Here is a 20,175-nt window from a genome sequence, read left to right as displayed (position 1 = left end):
CCCATAGGGGATTTTAGAAAAACTTAAAATAAGGGCTGTGATACGTGTAGGCTTACCCTGGCATGATACTTTGATAATCGTGTAAATTTCTCTAGCACAAGGTGAGAGTTATCAATATATTCGCCTATATGTAACCCCCAAAAATGAAATGCTAATTAGCTGCTAATGTGGCTATTATAAAGAACTATAAATGCCATGATGATCTGGACGAGCCTGCCAAATCGAGGCAAAGGTAAGAATCTCTGGATTAACAATCTAATGTTATCTAAATGTAGTAATGAATAAATAGACTTCATTTCTTTAAATGGACAATTCTGTGAACTGTCTTGTGCAGATAAAAAATTGACACAATACCTGTTAGCAAAGGTATGAGCTAGAGATGACATGCAGGAGCTTGCAGGGATTTGTCTACTTTGATGCTAATTAGCATTTTAGAATCTGATAGTAAATAGAGCTGAATATATTGATAAATATCACTTTGTCCGAGAGAGATTTACATGGTTATCAAAACTACACGAAACACAGCCCTTATTTTAAGTGTTTCTAAAATCCCCTATGGGAAAAATGAGTGGTGGATAAACTATTGGAACCATTTCCCTCTTTGACCGCTAAGTATTATGGATATTATGACACCTCCACATAATGTAACCTCAACGTAGCCTGAGGGGTTAAACATGGAAGACACATTTCAGTTGAATGCATTCAGTTGTACAATTGACTAGGTATCCCCCTTACCCTTTATCCGTTATTATTGAGAGAAGGGTAGGGAGAAAGAGGAATGGGGATGTAGTACAGAGATAGAAAAATAGGGAGGGGTAGAGAGGTGGAGAGAGATCAACTGACCGATATTCCTTACACCCGCCCGCTGAGCAGTCGATGGCCTCTTTTCTATCTTGATTCCATCTCATGTATTGATCAGCAATACAGCGTAGAGCCTGAATAGATTATCCCATGCCTCCCAGGCCACCCACAGTCTGTCAGTGCCTGCATCCATTTGAGACACAGCCAGTGTCATCTTCTATTCTCCACAGCATCTGTAGTACCCATACCTTGTAGTATGCTCTCTCTATCCGTATGATGATTACTGGGCCCATCAAGAACTCCCCTTCTCTTTATCAGAGGAAGAAAAACTCAGTATTTAAAAGCGGTAGCTGTCTAGCTCCAGTCTAAGGTGCAGGAGCGTTTAAATTAGAGTTGATGGGAAGAGCAGAGACAGATGGCCTAGAAACCTAGAAATATTCAAGGTGTGACTGTGGATGAGGGAGGAGGGGATTTGTTTTGCTGTGTTCAGAGATGGATTTGGTGCAGGAAATGTGCTGGAAATTCAATCTCACCTACAGTATATATTTTTTACAACCACTTATTCATAGCTTATGCTATAGCTTTATTTAAAGCATAAAGGCCATATTATGCATTCCTAATCCATTACCTACAGCTGTCTCTAAAATTGAATAAGTTGGCTTTACTTTAAAAAAGTAAGAACAACGATTTCTACAATGTCTATATTTTGTACAGTGTACAACATGTATTTAGGTTAGGACACTTGTCAGCATTTACATTGTAGAGAGTGTTACAATAATGTTCCCTTGGAGTAACATACAGTAGTTCTCTATAAGATCGGCTACTGTTTCTAAACCATGGCCATAGGGCAGTTCGGGCAAATGCCAGATCGGCTGATCTTTAGCCCATTGGGACTGTCTAAATTGGGTTTTAAGCACATCATTATGATAATTTGACTAAAAATGGGGGCCTCAAGAAATAAAATAATGGCTGTTGTGTTAAGAAGTGTCCAGACCGATGTCTGGTCCCAATCCGTCCCTGCATTAAATGCTTATGAAAATATTTCAAATCCATTGTTGCTCTAAATGCATCGACAATGAATTGCACATACAGTAGGTGTATATGGGTTTGCGACTGAATAAGGGCATTATGAAACAATGCATGTAGATGTTAAAGCATAGATGTTAATGTATTCATTTAGATCTGTATATACCAATAACTGTGAGCTTATCTGGGAGAAGAAGCGAGGCTGTTATTGTTGTTGTTGTTGTTGTGGCAAATTCGTCCTCATACTGATCAAAGAACCAAAGTATTTCCAGAGTTTTTGTAGAATTAAGATAGACTTTATTACAATAGACAAAGCCGAGGTGGTTTGCAAAGCATCTCCTTTTCCACCCCCCAGCTCTCAGTTTATATAGTCATTTTACAAACATTTCTGCTTACCCCTCCCTCTTGGGTTCCCCCACCACTGTCTCCGGTTTCCACCTGTTGATCACTCCGCTCACTTCCTTAGTTTATGATAGTGGCGAAATCTGACTTCTCCTCTATGTATTCAGTTTGGAAACAATGATGGTGCAATCAATCAAGCCCTGTCATGTAAAAATAATCATGTTAAGTTTGAACTCTGTACCTGGAGATTGATTGTTGGACATGGCAGGTCCACACTCAATCTCTCAAACATACCCAAGCCCAACCCCTCTCTCCCCTCCCGTCATGCTGTAATTAATCATGTTTAGTCTGAACTCTGTTCAACTCTGGCTCCGTTTTCAGCAACAGTCTGGTTTCAGTCACTGATAAGGTAGGACAGCCGTGGATTAGGGAGGAGCGAGGAATTTGACCCAAAGATAGGTCAGATGAAAACAGTCAGATTTCGCACACAATGACTACACCAGTGAGAGGAACCAATTAAGTTCTTGCCTAGCAACAGAGATGTACCCATGTTTAACCCTGGCTCCGTGTTCGTCATGTTGTGATTAACTTTGTTTATCTTATAGTTTACTGAAAAATCCTCATCAATCCCCCCTTTGGAACATAAAAATCTACATGTTCATGATATAAGGCACAATCCTTGCATTAACATTCTATTTTTCAAACAGTAAGATTCAAAGGTTTCTACTCAAAATAAACCATATATGTGTATGCTAACACATTAAAACTAACGTAGCGTTGTTTTAACCATAATATCTATTTAAGGCAGTTATCTTGCGATTGTATATGCAATACCAGGGCATGTTGAGAATAGTGTCAACATCTTTAGCTCACATAACTTCTTTACCCATATCACAAGTAGTATAACAATCAAAATAATCAATATCATTATCTAATACATTAATTGAAGTGTCAACATCTTTAGTTATTAACATATTAATAACTTACTCAAATCAATCACAACTCATAATCATAATACAATTAATTATCCAAAACAATTTTAGAATGACAATTCTTGGTGATTCACATTGGTCCTATCACTCAAAGTTAAAACCTCAACTTAGCACCCATTGACACTGGCAGAATGTACATTTATATTAACATACAGTGTAATTATCCATAATTCTAGCATTAGCTTCCTCATAAAAAGAATAACTTCAGATCAGTATCTCAATGCATTCTTAGTCTAAATTACTATAAATGTATCAGTGTGTAGACCTGATACCCCAAATAACATCCCCTTCCTTCCCCGGCACTCAATCTTCTGGTGTCTTTTCATTATGTTCTTCAGATAGCTTCATAGATCAACTTGGATTGCCCATGACAATGTCCCAATTTCAATGTCTGACCTGAGCCGCTACCACTTCTACCCCCATTATGTTTTGTCCATTTTCCAACCAGTATACCAGCATCATGAGAGATGCATACCGTGTAGCTCAGTTGGTAGAGCATGGCGCTTGCAACGCCAGGGTTGTTGGTTCGTTTCCCACAGGGGACCAGTATGAAAATAAATAAAAATGTATGCACTCACTAACTGTAAGTCGCTCTGGATAAGAGTGTCTGCTAAATGACTATAATATATAATATAATGTATAATATAATACACTGCTCAAAAAAATTAAGGGAACACTAAAATAACACATCCTAGATCTGAATGAATGAAATAATCTTATTAAATACTTTTTTCTTTACATAGTTGAATGTGCTGACAACAAAATCACACAAAAATTATCAATGGAAATCAAATGTATCAACCCATGGAGGTCTGGATTTGGAGTCACACTCAAAATTAAAGTGGAAAACCACACTACAGGCTGATCTAACTTTGATGTAATGTCCTTAAAACAAGTCAAAATGAGGCTCAGTAGTGTGTGTGGCCTCAACGTGCCTGTATGACCTCCCTACAATGTCTGGGCATGCTCCTGATGAGGTGGCGGTCTCCTGAGGGATCTCCTCCCAGACCTGGACTAAAGCATCCGCCAACTCCTGGACAGTCTGTGGTGCAACGTGGCATTGGTGGATGGAACAAGACATGATGTCCCAGATGTGCTCAATTGGATTCAGGTCTGGGGAACGGGCGGGCCAGTCCATAGCATCAATGCCTTCCTCTTGCAGGAACTGCTGACACACTCCAGCCACATGAGGTCCAGCATTGTCTTGTATTAGGAGGAACCCAGGGCCAACCGCACCAGCATATGGTCTCACAAGGGGTCTGAGGATCTCATCTCGGTACCTAATGGCAGTCAGGCTACCTCTGGCGAGCACATGGAGGGCTGTGCGGCCCCCCAAAGAAATGCCACCCCATACCATGACTGACCCACCGCCAAACCGGTCATGCTGGAGGATGTTGCAGGCAGCAGAACGTTCTCCATGGCGTCTCCAGACTTTGTCACGTCTGTCACATGTGCTCAGTGTGAACCTGCTTTCATCTGTGAAGAGCACAGGGCGCCAGTGGCGAATTTGCCAATATTGGTGTTCTCTGGCAAATGCCAAACGTCCTGCACGGTGTTGGGCTGTAAGCACAACCCCCACCTGTGGACGTCGGGCCCTCATACCACCCTCATGGAGTCTGTTTCTGACCGTTTGAGCAGACACATGCACATTTGTGGCCTGCTTGAGGTCATTTTGCAGGGCTCTGGCAGTGGTCCTCCTGCTCCTCCTTGCACAAAGGCGGAGTTAGCAGTCCTGCTGCTGGGTTTTTGCCCTCCTACGGCCTCCTCCACGTCTCCTGATGTACTGGCCTGTCTCCTGGTAGCGCCTCCATGCTCTGGACACTACGCTGACAGACACAGCAAACCTTCTTGCCACAGCTCGCATTGATGTGCCATCCTGGATGAGCTGCACTACCTGAGCCACTTGTGTGGGTTGTAGACTCCGTCTCATGCTACCACTAGAGTGAAAGCACCGCCAGCATTCAAAAGTGACCAAAACATCAGCCAGGAAGCATAGGAACTGAGAAGTGGTCTGTGGTCACCACCTGCAAAACCTGTCCTTTATTGGAGGTGTCTTACTAATTGCCTATAATTTCCACCTGTTGTCTATTCCATTTGCACAACAGCATGTGAAATGTATTGTCAATCAGTGTTGCTTCCTAAGTGGACAGTTTGATTTCACAGAAGTGTGATTGACTTGGAGTTACATTGTGTTGTTTAAGTGTTCCCTTTATTTTTTTGAGCAGTGTATATATATATATATATATATATATATATATATAATATAATATATAATATATGTTGTATTTGAACAGATCTCTCTTCATGCCCACTCCACATTGACTCCTGTCACACTCCTGAGAGAAAAGGCATGAGAGAAAAGGCAGTTGATAGCTTCGATTGGATGCTAGTTCTGATTCAGGTCTCTTGGTAGAAGTGGTTCTGGACAGGACCCCATTCAACGCCTTTGTTGCTCCTCTTCAGCTGGTTAGAGTTTATTTTTTATTTTTATTGAGGTTCACACCGTTCTTGACCGAATTATCCCTACTATGCATCAAGACACCATCTGTAGTAACCTCGAGAGAGGACATATCATAACAGTTTAGTTGAGTTAATTTCCAATCCAAGAAATCCATATAAGCATTGACTATATGACAAATTATTATGTTTTACCAATTATTCTTAACACCATTTTCTAATTCTTATCACCCTGTCAACCTCACCTGCAGAGTCACAGGATCAGCAAGTTAGATATCAATTTATGTTAGGGGAACTAGACAAAGACACAGAAATCAATGGTGGGGAAGTCAGGTGCGTCTTGAATGTCTGGAAGATCTTGAAATTCTTGGAGGTCTTGTATAATCTTGAATGTCTTGGATGTTCTTGGAGGTCTGTCCCTCCGCTGAGGGAATCAGCCAGAGCACGTAGCATTCCCATTGCCATCCTCCCCCATCTCCTGATTCTGGCCAGCTCCAGCATCCTCAGCTCCCTCATCTCTAGGTCGTCGGTTTCCTCGTGGTACTCTGGTGCAGTGGTTTTGATGATACCAGGTCGAGCTCCACTCTATCCGTACAGCTGTCGGTGCTGCCTGGGTGATGATGTATGGTCTCTTTGGCTCGGGACCTTCTTCCGTCACTAGGGTCTCCGGATCAGGCAGAGTCCCTCTCAATCCATCGACATCGGTCTGCGGAGAGTGTCCTTCTGGCAGCGTACCAATAGGGAAGCTTGGAGTCACTACTGCAAAGACACACAGACACAGAAAGACACAAAATAAAACAATGCTACCCAATGGCGGTGCCATCTTCCTCTTCTGGGGTTTGAACTCTCCTACATTGGGACACATTGATCCAGGTATCTGTCTTTGACACTTTTACCATCATCGAGGTAGTCAGCAACACCTGGTATGGGTCCCTCCACCTAGGGTCTTTCCAGCTCTTTCTTCTGTAGTCTTTGACTGCCACATAGTCTCCAGGGCACAGATAATGCTCAGATTCTCATGCTAGGTTGGGCAGAGAAGCCTTCACCCGTGGGAAGAAAGTCTTAAGAACATTGTTAGGTGAGACTGTACCATGTCTTCTCATGAGTCAGGAGAAGCCCTGAGATTAGGAAGTGCACATACTTGCAGCTTGTTGTAGACCACTAGTTTCAGAGACAGGCCCCCTTTGTACTTTGTCTCTGGCCACAAATATATTTGCACATAACACATTCCATCTAACCCATAACACATTCATTACTACTGCTCATATTCTTAATACAATTTGCATATTTACCAAATGCCCCAAGGGACCAGTAATTCCCCTCTTTGGACACATGACTCAAATCGTGATTCATGTGTTTGAAAAATTTAACAACAACATTGCCTGTTAAACCAAAATAATAAATGAAACTAGAATGACAACCTTTGATAATATCTTAACTTAATTGTATCCCAAAAGGTAATTGAGGGAAATAGTAAGATTGACAAATGTCCCTCATTCAGGGCTCTCTCTCTGTCCTTGTCATGGTCCGAATCACAAATATGGCTATGAACTATAAACACCTTCATAATTATCAGTGTTTACATATTACATTTAAATCTCACTCAATGTTTCTAAGGTCTCTAGTGAGGGTGATCAGGCCTCACCAGAAAGTCAGAACAGAGGTCAGAGGTCATTCAAATCTTTCAAATAAGTGTTTAATTCTATAGTAGACTAATCATTAACAACAGTCAAAACATTTCATACATTTTGTATCCCAAGTGTACAGTAAGTCCTTAGTACTGTTCTTTTCAAAAGAAATCACGTGTTTACTTAAAACTCACTCAGAAAATAAAAACCTCTGAAAATTCCATGTGTGTGCCACTTTAAGATATATCATTTCTAACCCGTGAAACCCCCATAAAATAAAAATAAAAACCCTACACAACTAACATTTCATAATAGGTGGATTGTGTGTGGTTATTCGAAAACCACATGGTAAAAAGCAACAAAAATGGCCAGGCCTTATTAAATTGAGTAGCTCCCTTTTATGACCTAATCTGGATACCTTTATACTTAATTTCATTAATCACTCTCCCAAGACAATAGTCACGGGAAACATTTCAAAGAAAGAGAAAATCACTACCCCCATTCTCCTGGAAGAAAAAGTGCACATTTCGTTAGTTTCCATTTTGCTAACTCTTAACCAGTCCAAAGAATTCAAATTCGAAATTTGTATTTTCCATTGAATTTACTGGTCTACATTTCTGTTTCATTTAACTCAGAAAACCCTCAAGAACATTACTCGTGATTCCTCCACCGTTTTGTCAATTCCATAATCTAGTGTAGAATCAAACGAAATACAGTCTCAAGTGATTAAAACCCCTAGGTTTTTCCAGGGTCGCATTGCTCCTACTCGATCACGTTTAATATGCTTTGTAACTTCCAAAATCGAAACCCCCAAATATGTGTATCTCTTGTTTCGCTGGTTGTACTTTCCCACATGCCTTGTGGCCCCTCTCTACCAAAATAGTTTACAAAGGGATGATGGTCTGGCCTATCAGTGTTCTCGTCATTCTACACCCATAACAATTCAGTATAACACATAACTCTCAAATTCGCACCCTTCAGCGAATGTTTAATGCAGCGTGATACAACGTTTGACTATTTGTAACCATCATTCATTCTGTCGCCCATACATACTGCCAATTTTAATGTCACCTTTTAGAATCCACTGTCTTTGACTCTCGCAAGGATTCTCCAACCCCACTAAATGTAATAATTTTTCCTGTCGCAAATATAGTCAATTTCTCAGCGTAAGGAATCAGTGATATTTGATCCCAAGCATCTATTAAAAGGTTGTTTGAGACGTGGTCTCCTACATCTCCCTTAACATACATACTGTAGGGAACTTCCATCAATCCTGGAAGAAAGAATCCTACTCAAGACACATTAGGGAATAAACACCTTTTAAAATAAACAAACCCATAACCCCTTTCCGGTAATCTAATCACTGCAACCTGTTGCATTGATTTAGTTAAAAATATAAACCTGTTGATTAACAAATCTAGAACCTTCAAAAAGTTGGTGCTGCCCCATCAGCGTAATAGTCAAAACTACCTGCCATCTACTGTTCAACGTAACAGAAACAGATTATCGTTTTAGAATTCATTAACTGTTTGCATAAATTACTGGTGTTACGCAAACTATAGAATTGAGTAATAATAATTAGAAATGGTCAAATAACTTTTCCGATTCAACTATTTAGACCTCTGCTTCAAATATCCCACTGCGTACATTACATCTCTACAGTGAGGGAAAAAAGTATTTGATCCCCTGCTGATTTTGTACGTGTCACGCCCTGGCTCTGGGGACTCTGAAATGTTGAGCCAGGGTGTGGATTTTCTATGTTTAGTTTCTCGGGGTAGCTTCTATGTTGTGTTTTCTATGTTTTGGGGTTTGTTCTAGATCATATAGATCTATGTTGGTCAGGGTGGTTCCCAATCAGAGGCAGCTGTTGCTCGTTGTCTCTGATTGGGAGCCATACTTAGGTAGGCTGTTTTCAGCTATTCTTTGTGGGATCTTGTTCTGATTTGGTTTGTGTTATACCGTAGACGTCACGTTATCGTTGTTGTTTTGATCGTGTGATCATTCTAAATAAATAATATGTTCACCTTCAACGCTGCGCCTTGGTCCGCTTCATCATGTGTCAACGATCGTGACAGAAGATCCCACCTTGACTGGATCAAGCAGCGTGACGAGGAGAGAGGATGGACGTGGGAGGAGATGAGTGCGAGTCTGGCAAGAGGGATGGAGGCCTTGGCCACGGGTAGGAGTGAAGCCCATACATTTTTTAGGGGGGGGCTAACGCCGTGGACGACGGGGCAGCAGGAGGACGCCAGGTTACGGGAGTCACTGGTCACCAGGGGGAAGGAGGTTGTAGAGGCACGGCGAGAGGTACTGGCGTGTGTTTCCAGTCCGGTCCGGCCTGTTCCTGATCCCCACGTAGGGCCAGTGGTGTGTGTTCCCAGTACGGTCCGGCCTGTTCCTGCCACTCGCACCATGTCAGTGGTGCGCTTCGTCAGCCCGGCTCGGCCCGTTCCTGCTCCCCGCACCAAGTCAGGGGTGCGCTTCGACAGCCCGGCTCGGCCCGCTCCTGCTCCCCACACCAAGCCAGTGGTGTGCGTCGTCAGTCCGGCTCGGCCCGTTCCTGCTCCCCGCACCAAGTCAGGGGTGCGCTTCGACAGCCCGGCTCGGCCCGCTCCTGCTCCCCACACCAAGCCAGTGGTGTGCGTCGTCAGTCCGGCACGGCCCGTGCCTGTTCCCCGCACCAAGTCAGGGGTGCGCTTCGACAGCCCGGCTCGGCCAGCTCCTGCTCCCCACACCAAGCCAGTGGTGTGCGTCGTCAGTCCGGCACGGCCCGTGCCTGTTCCCCGCACCAAGTCAGGGGTGCGCTTCGACAGCCCGGCTCGGCCCGCTCCTGCTCCCCACACCAAGCCAGTGGTGTGCGTCGTCAGTCCGGCACGGCCCGTGCCTGTTCCACCGGTGGCTGGTCCGGCACCGGTCAGATGCTTCACGTCGGAGCTAGAGCAATCCGCTCCACCAGTGGTCAGTCCAGCTCCGGCCAGCAGGGCCAGACCGGACCAGGGGTACTGTGGGGGGTTAGAGAGGGAGTGGGGATCGTGCCCAGAGCCGGATCCGCCGCCAAGGCGGAGTGCCCACCCGGTCCCTCCCCTGTGGTGTTCTGTTGGCGCGGTCGGAGTCCGCGCCTTTTGGGGGGGGTACTGTCACGCCCTGGCTCTGGGGACTCTGAAATGTTGAGCCAGGGTGTGGATTTTCTATGTTTAGTTTCTCGGGGTAGTTTCTATGTTGTGTTTTCTATGTTTTGGGGTTTGTTCTAGATCATATAGATCTATGTTGGTCAGGGTGGTTCCCAATCAGAGGCAGCTGTTGCTCGTTGTCTCTGATTGGGAGCCATACTTAGGTAGGCTGTTTTCAGCTATTCTTTGTGGGATCTTGTTCTGATTTGGTTTGTGTTATACCGTAGACGTCACGTTATCGTTGTTGTTTTGATCGTGTGATCATTCTAAATAAATAATATGTTCACCTTCAACGCTGCGCCTTGGTCCGCTTCATCATGTGTCAACGATCGTGACAGTACGTTTGCCCACTGACAAAGAAATGATTAGTCTATAATTTTAATGGTAGGTTTATTTGAACAGTGAGAGACAGAATAACAACAACAAAATCCAGAAAAATGCATGTCAAAAATGTTATAAATTGATTTGCATTTTAATGAGGGAAATAAGTATTTGACCCCTCTGGAAAACATGACTTGGTACTTGGTGGCAAAACCCTTGTTGGCAATCACAGAGGTCAGACGTTTCTTGTAGTTCCACTCCTCTTTGCAGATCTTCTCCAAGTCATTAAGGTTTCAAGGCTCAAGTTTGGCAACTCGAACCTTCAGCTCCCTCCACAGATTTTCTATGGGATTAAGGTCTGGAGACTGGCAAGGCCAGACCAGGACCTTAATGTGCTTCTTCTTGAGCCACTCCTTTGTTGCCTTGGCCGTGTGTTTTGGGTCATTGTCATGCTGGAATACCCATCCACAACCCATTTTCAATGCCCTGGCTGAGGGAAGGAGGTTCTCACCCAAGATTTGACGGTACATGACCCCGTCCATCGTCCCTTTGATGCGGTGAAGTTGTCCTGTCCCCTTCGCAGAAAAACACCCCCAAAGCATAATGTTTCCACCTCCATGTTTGACGGTGGGGATGGTGTTCTTAGGGTCATAGGCAGCATTCCTCCTCCTCCAAACACGGCGAGTTGAGTTGATGCCAAAGAGCTCGATTTTGGTCTCATCTGACCACAACACTTTCACTGAGTTCTCCTCTGAATCATTCAGATGTTCATTGGCAAACTTCAGACGGGCCTGTATATGTGCTTTCTTGAACAGGGGGACCTTGCGGGCGCTGCAGGATTTCAGTCCTTCACGGCGTAGTGTGTTACCAATTGTTTTCTTGGTGACTATGGTCCCAGCTGCCTTGAGATCATTGACAAGATCCTCTCGTGTAGTTCTGGGCTGATTCTTCACTGTTCTCATGATCATTGCAACTCCAAGAGGTGAGATCTTGCATGGAGCCCCAGTCCGAGGGAGATCGACCGTTATTTTGTGTTTCTTCCATTTGCGAATAATCACACCAACTGTTGTCACCTTCTCACCAAGCTGCTTGGCGATGGTCTTGTAGCCCATTCCAGCCTTGTGTAGGTCTACAATCTTGTCCCTGACATCCTTGGAGAGCTCTTTGGTCTTGGCCATGGTGGAGAGTTTGGAATCTGATTGATTGATTGCTTCTGTGGACAGGTGTTTTTTATACAGGTAACAAGTTCCCTTTAAGAGTGTGCTCCTAATCTCAGCTCGTTCCGAGTGGTGCAGTGGTCTAAGGAACTGCATCGCAGTGCTAGCTGTGCCACTAGAGATCCTGGTTCGAATCCAGGCTCTGTCGTAGCCGGCCGTGACCGGGAGACCCATGGGGCGGCGCACAATTGGCCCAGGGTAGGGGAGGGAATGGCCGGCAGGGATGTAGCTCAGTTGGTAGAACATGGCGTTTGCAATGCCAGGGTTGTGGGTTTGATTCCCACGGGGGGCCAGTATGATAAAAATAATGTATGCACTCACTAACTGTAAGTCGCTCTGGATAAGAGCGTCTGCTAAATGACAAAAAAATAAAATAAATAAAGACACTTGGGAGCCAGAAATCTTTCTGATTGAGAGGGGGTCAAATACTTATTTCCCTCATTAAAATGCAAATCAATTTATACATTTTTTTACATGCGTTCTTCTGGATTTTTTGGTTGTTATTCTGTCTCTCACTGTTCAAATAAACCTACCACTAAAATTATAGACTGATCATTTCTTTGTCAGTGGGCAAACGTACAAAATCAGCAGGGGATCAAATACTTTTTTCCCTCACTGTATATAGCCCAGCGAGCACGACTCTCCTTCACCCGCGGACTACATTTTTTTAGTCATTTATCAGACACTCTTATCCAGAGCGACTTACAGTTAGTGAGTGCATATATATATATATTTTTTTTTCTTCATATTAAATCATGGCATATATTAAAGTCTATCCACAAACCACCAATAACTAATAACATATTTGCATTCACATTACTCCGTCCAACGTTACTTTACCAGGTGAACAATAAAACATTTTTTTATAATCAAAGCAAACAAAACATCTATTCACAGGGAGGCCACTTTTATTACTCTCTCTCTCTTTCTCGCTCTCTCTTCCATACATCTCCCCTTTCCCCTCTCTCCCTCCCTCCCTCCCTCGCTTCAGGCTGTATTACCTGCTGATCAATAGAGGCAATGCATGGTCAGGACTCCCATAAACTCCCAAGAGACAGACAGCCACATCACTGGCCAAACACTTTCACTTCCATTCCGTACTCTTCACTGATATTGGCTGATTATTCACTGTGGTGTGCGTGTTTTTGTGTGTGTGTGCCTGCAACAAAACCAGAGTTGAGCATAGCCAGTAGTGTGCGTGTGTGCGTGTGCGTGTTTGTGATCTACTCTGTTGCTCATCTCTCCTCTCTGGGGTCTTTCTCTAAAGTGACACAGGTGTTGCTCTCATCCAGGCTTAATGGATGCAGTGTAAATGAATATCACAAATATAGTGACACACAAAGAGATACACAGAACTCGGCTTGAGATATAGAATTAAAATGAGTTTTTTTGGGTTTGACAAAATGCCTTGCAAACTCAATATGAAAATAGACTGTCCTCTTCTCTGTCACTATGAACAGACTTTAATTGTTCCAATATGCTGGGTATTTTCCCCTTGTTTTCAATGGCATGCTGCTTTGGGTAAGTCTGACCATCCAGACTGGTCTCATAGACTAGCATAGTAAATGTAAATCCGGGACACTCAAATTAGTATGATATGTTACGTTTGTTATGGATACATAAGATAGAAGGTTACTTAAGTCAAAAACAAAAGGAGGGTGGTTGGTCGGGGTGGATGGGTGAGCGCATAACGCAAACATCTAGCAACCCAAAGGTTGCGAGTTTGAATCTCATCATGGACAACTTCAGCATTTAAGCTAATTAGCAACTTTGCAACTACTTAGTTACTACTTTTTAGATACTTTGCAACTACTTAGCATGTTAGCTAACCCTTCCCCTAACCCTTTAACCTAACTCCTAATTTTAACCCTAACGTTAACCCCTAACCCATAGAGCTAGCTAACGTTAGCCACAACAAATTGGAATTCGTAACATATCATACATTTAGCAAATTCGTAACATATTGTATGAATTACAACTTGTAACATATTGTACTAATAGCAATTTGTAACATATCATACGAATTGTAATTCGGAAAATATCATACTAAATGGATGATGGACATCCACGAATTAATACATACCATACCATACGAAACGTAACATACATGTATCATACTATACTGAACAAAAATATAAACGCAACATGTAAAGTGTTGGTCCCATATTTCATGAGCTGAAATAAAAGAGGCCAGAAATTTCCAGACGCACAAAAAGCTTATTTCTCTCAAATTGTGTGCAGAAATGTGCTTACATCCCTGATAGTGAGCATTTCTCTTCTACCAACGCAATCCATCCACCTGACAGGTTTGGCATTTTAAGAAGCTGAGTAAACAGCATGATCATTACAAAGGTGCACCTTGTGCTGGGGACAACAAAAGGCCACTCTAAAATGTGCAGTTTTGTCACACAACACAATGCCACAGAAGTTTTGAGGGAGCATACACTTGGCATGCTGACTGCAGGAATGTCCACCAGAGCTTTTGCCAGAGAATTGAATGTTAATTTCTCTACCATAAGCCGCCTACAACATCATTTTAGAGAATTTGGCAGTATGTCCAACTGGCTTCACAACCGCAGACCACATGTAACCATGCCAGCCCAGGACCTCCACATTCGGCTTCTTCACCTGCAGGATTGTCTGAGACCAGCCACCCGGACAGCTGATGAAACTGAGGAGTATTTATGTCTGTAGTGAAGTCCTTTTGTGGGGAAAAACTCATTCTGTTTGGATGGGCCTGGCTCCCCAGTGGGTGGGCCTATGCCCTCCCAGGCCAACCCATGGCTGCACCCCTGCCCAGTCATGTGAAATCCAAAGATTAGGGCCTAATTTATTTATTTCAATTGACTGATTTCCTGTAACACAGTAAAATCATTGAAATTGTTGCATGTTCCGTTTATATTTTTGTTCAGTATAAATGGAGTGTCTCGGATGTAGATAAAGAATAGTACGAACTGCTCTGAAACCACGTTGGACCATCACAGTGACTGACACACACACACGAACTGCAGCGCCTCCGCACACACGCACAAATGCACACACTAGTGCTGAGCGATTAACCAACATTTCGTTTATTTTTTGGTTTTTAAACAAATAATTCACCGACATCGGTTAAATTATTGGAATTTAATTTAATTATTTTTTGTTCTGGACCTCAATGTGCAGTTTCTGTAGAGATAAATTAGACCAAGCGTGAACTGTGCTATGTAATAGGGAGTTGTAGTTTCCAACAGGCCAATATTCTACCTAGTTTAGGCAGAAAATGTGGTAATTAACTACAATGACCATAAGCCATTGCACAACCGCTTAAACTTGTCCCGTCTGTGCGGAGCAGACATGGAGACTGACCGCCTGTGTACACTAGAGAACAGAGAAGAGAGAGCGCATGATCGAGAGGGCGAGCTACCCAGTGACACGAGCCTACCGGACGAGCTAAATAACTTCTATGTTCACTTTGAGGCAAGCAACAGTGAAGAATGTATGAGAGCATCAGCTCACAGTAAGACCTTTAAACAGGTCAACATTCACAAGGCCGCAGGGCCAGACGGATTACCAGGACCTGTACTCCGACCATGCGCTGAACAAATGGCAAGTGTCTTCACTGACATTTCCAACCTGTCCCTGGCTGAGTCTGTAATACCAACATGTTTCAAGCAGACCACCATAGTCCCTGTGCCCAAGAACACAAAGGTAACATTCCTAAATGACTACCGACCCGTAGCACTCACATCTGTAACCATGAAGTGCTTTGAAAGGCTGGTCATGTCTCAAATCAACACCATTATCCCAGAAACCCTAGACCCACTCCAATTTGCATACCGCCCCAACAGATCCACAGATGATGCAATCTCTATTGCACTCCACACTGCCCTTTCCCACCTGGACAAAAGGAACACCTATGTGAGAATGCTATTCATTGACTACAGCTCAGCGTTCAACACCATAGTGCCCTCAAAGCTCATCACTAAGCAAATGACCTTGGGACTAAACACCACCCTCTGCAACTGGATCCTGGACTTCCTGACGGGCCGCCCCCAGGTGGTAAAGGTAGGTAACAATACATCTGCCAAGCTGATCCTCAACACGGGGGCCCCTCAGGGGTGCGTGCTCAGTCCCCTCCTGTACTCTCTGTTCGCCCATGACTGAATGGCAAAGCACAGCTCCAACACCATCATTAAGCTTGCCAATGACACAACAGTGGTAGGCCTGATCACCGACAACGATGAGACAGCCTATAGGGAGGAGGTCAGAGACCTGGCCATGTGGTGCCAGGATAACAACCTCTCCCTCAACGTGATAAAGACAAAGGAGATGATTGTGGACTACAGGAAAAGGAGGACCGAGCACGCCCCCATTCTCCTTGTGTCCACATCACCAACAAATGATCATGGTCCAAACACATCAAGACAGTCGTGAAGAGGGCACGACAAAGCCTATTCCCCCTCAAGAGACTAAAAAGATTTGGCATGGGTCCTCAGATCCTCAAAAGATTCTACAGCTACACCATCGAGAGCATCCTGACTTGTTGCATCACCGCCTGGTATGGCAACTGCTCGGCCTCCACCCCGCAAGGCACTACAGAGGGTAGTGCGTACGGCCCAGTACATCATTGGGGCCAAGCTTCCTGCCTTCCAAAACCTCTATACCAGGCAGTGTTTATTTTTTACTTCAGTACATTTAAGTAAATGCTTTCTTAACACTTATTTTTCTTAAAACTGCATTGTTGGTTAAGGGTTTTAAGTAATCATTTCACTGTAAGGTCTACACCTGTTGTACTCGTCAAATGTGACAAATACAATTTGATTTGATTTGATTTGATTTGATAGAAAGCAGTTGCTTTGAGAGCCTGAAAATACATGATCTAAATGATTGATTGTTGTTGTTCAGCAGTCATAAAAGTATGCCTTATTTACTTTGAAGAACTACTAAAATAGTGATTTTGTCAGACAGCATAGGCAGCAGCTCTATAGAGATGAGATGATGACTTGGAATTAAATAATCGTGTCATCAAATAAAACAAATATTTTATTAAAGTAATGTGAATAAATTATGGTTAATAAGTGATAAGCAGTAATGGGCAGTCACTATCATCATGGCACTTTTATTAATTGTTTAATTCTGTGTTACAGCATTTCAACGATTACACGCACACACAAACACACGCAAACACTTCCAATCCCCCCCATGAGAGTGATTGACACTCTACTGATGGCTGTCATGCACTGAGCCACTGTCACCACCAGTTAGACCCATGCAGTTGCTTATTGGTCATTATCAGCCCTTCAATGTTGATATTTTTCTCTCTTCTCTCTCTCTCTCTCTCTCTCGCTCTCTCTCTCTCTCTTTCTCTCCTTTTTTCTTTCTCATCTTCCCCACAGGGTACCATTCAGGATGTCAAATTCATTTTTGCTCAAAACGGCTACATCACACAATGTCCCAACCTCAATCGCAGTAAGTAAAGTAACTGTTATTACCCTTAGCTCTGGGCCCTTATTTATAAAAGTAAGAGTGCAACTCTACCATCAGTTTAGCCTTTTAGATAGTAATGAATACAATTGCATGGGCAGGGGAGACCTGATCTTACATCAGCACTCCTACTCAGATGTACTTTATGATTACAGGCTCGGTATGATTAGCTTCTTGTTGAGGACACAGGACAGGTTATTCCTCTACTTAATTTTGTCTGAAAAGTGAAGAGATACTGAGATACAGTGGAGATGGCATCCTGTAATGTCTCATTATCTATACTCCCGTCTCTGTTACTCTTACTAATCCCTTATCACTGAACAAGTCAGCGGAACTCCATCTCTGTTCTCTCTCTCCCTCTTTCTCTCACTCATTCCCTCTTTCAGTCTTATCTCTCTTTCTTTCTCTCTTTCTCTCACACCTACACACTCACCGCACGCACACACTCACGCACATGCACACACACCCGCACACCCGCACACACGCACACATACACCTTTTTCCCTTTGTCTTATCTCTGTCATTTAAATTCAATATTCAAACCTCCCTCCCTCTTTCTTCCTCCCTCCCTCTCTCTTTCTCTCCCTCCCTCCTGTTTATTGTCAAACAAATGAAGATACAGGGCTTGTGTTGTGCCCTTATGGCGATGCTACTGGCATGTAATCATAGTCTGTCGCTCCACTCATCGATACTTGTGTGAACCAGCGCTCGCGCCACACCCGAGAAGCTTAATATTAATATAGAAGTATACGTTTCTTTCTTCAAACATGCATACAACATTGTGTAAAATAATCATTAAGTTAAAAAATAAATAATTACCCACAATCCTCTAAAAACAGAGCCTTCCAATGAGTTCAGTCACTCAATTTTCTCTAGCTTTGGTTATAAAATATACTTATATTTTGAGCAACAATGTTTTGGTAAAATGTGTATAAATGTACCTCCTCTTTTTCTCTTCTCTTTTTCTCTTCTATTGCATCCTCTACCTCCTTCCTTTTTCTCTTGCCCTTTACTCTTTTATCCCATCTCCCACTCCTGTCTTTCTTTGTCCCTCATTTTCTCCTGTTGAGCCTGTCCGACATGCAGTGATTTCCTGAGCCTGGTGCAAGGCATCATGGACCTTCAGGAGCTGCTGGCCAAGATGACCCTGAAGGTGAGAGTGACCACCCATTAAAATAATTGCATTTTGACCTCTAACCTCAAACAAATGACCTTATATGTGATGTGGTGTGATGCTTTATGTCCCAACATTGTACCTGAGAGATCTTAGTCAGAGGTCATACAACACACACACACACAGGGTAGGTATGATTGGAGGTCACAGTGGTGTCATTAAATCGCAGCCATCTTGGCCCTGCGGGACACTAACAGGTGCAGAGCATTATGTTCCTCTCAGCACGACCCCCAACCATGTGTGTCTGTGTATGTGTGTGTGTGCGTGTACATGTGTGTGTGTGCTCATGTGTCCGTGTATGTGTGTGTGTGTGTGTGTGTGTGAAGCAAGGACAACCCACCAGCCAGCCCTGGGATTGGAGTCATCCCACTGTAAATAACCGCCTCCTCCTTCATTTTAATAGACCAAAATCCCAATTGGCACCCTATTCCCTATTTTGACTAGGGACAATAGGGTTCTAGTCAAAAGTAGTGCACTATACAGTGAGGGAAAAAAGTATTTGATCCCCTGCTGATTTTGTACGTTTGCCCACTGACAAAGAAATGATCAGTCTATAATTTTAATGGTAGGTTTATTTGAACAGTGAGAGACAGATTAACAACAAAAAAATCCAGAAAAACGCATGTAAAAAATGTTATAAATTGATTTGCATTTTAATGAGGAATATAAGTATTTGACCCCCTCTCAATCAGAAAGATTTCTGTCTCCCAGGTGTCTTTTATACAGGTAACGAGCTGAGATTAGGAGCACACTCTTAAAGGGAGTGCTCCTAATCTCAGCTTGTTATCTGTATAAAAGACACCTGTCCACAGAAGCAATCAATCAATCAGATTCCAAACTCTCCACAATGGCCAAGACCAAAGAGCTCTCCAAGGATGTCAGGGACAAGATTGTAGACCTACACAAGGCTGGAATGGGCTACAAGACCATCGCCAAGCAGCTTGGTGAGAAGGTGACAACAGTTGGTGCGATTATTCGCAAATGGAAGAAACACAAAATAACGGTCATTCTCCCTCGGCCTGGGGCTCCATGCAAGATCTCACCTTGTGGAGTTGCAATGATCATGAGAACGGTAAAGAATCAGCCCAGAACTACACGGGAAGATCTTGTCAATGATCTCAAGGCAGCTGGGACCATAGTCACCAAGAAAACAATTGGTAACACACTACGCCGTGAAGGACTGAAATCCTGCAGCGCCCGCAAGGTCCCCCTGCTCAAGAAAGCACATATACAGGCCCGTTTGAAGTTTGCCAATGAACATCTGAATGATTCAGAGGAGAACTCAGTGAAAGTGTTGTGGTCAGATGAGACCAAAATTGAGCTCTTTGGCATCAACTCAACTCGCCGTGTTTGGAGGAGGAGGAATGCTGCCTATGACCCCAAGAACACCCTCCCCACCGTCAAACATGGAGGTGGAAATATTAAGCTTTGGGGGTGTTTTTCTGCGAAGGGGACAGGACAACTTCACCGCAACAAAGAGACAATGGACGGGGCCATGTACCGTCAAATCTTGGGTGAGAACCTCCTTCCCTCAGCCAGGGCATTGAAAATGGCTTGTGGATAGGTATTCCAGCACGACAA

General features: G+C 43.5%; 1 protein-coding gene across 1 annotated transcript in view; it reads left to right on the top strand.

The window, feature by feature from the left end:
- The window catches only part of LOC311128219 (protein kinase C-binding protein NELL1-like), a gene marked incomplete at both ends in the record, with an annotated part of 560,800 nt that overhangs the window by 265,459 nt on the left and 275,166 nt on the right, over positions 1–20,175 (top strand). Inside the window, 2 exons of the mRNA XM_084160253.1 lie at positions 17,333–17,405; positions 18,491–18,573. Coding sequence (XP_084016379.1) covers positions 17,333–17,405; positions 18,491–18,573 — 156 coding nt within the window. The remainder of the gene's footprint in view (positions 1–17,332; positions 17,406–18,490; positions 18,574–20,175) is intronic.

The sequence above is a fragment of the Coregonus lavaretus genome (assembly GCF_964263955.1).
Source record: "Coregonus lavaretus genome assembly, chromosome: 4".
Taxonomy (NCBI): Eukaryota; Metazoa; Chordata; class Actinopteri; order Salmoniformes; family Salmonidae; genus Coregonus; species Coregonus lavaretus.
The sequence above is the reverse complement of the archived record's forward strand: the minus strand, read 5'-3'. Positions and strand labels throughout refer to the sequence as shown.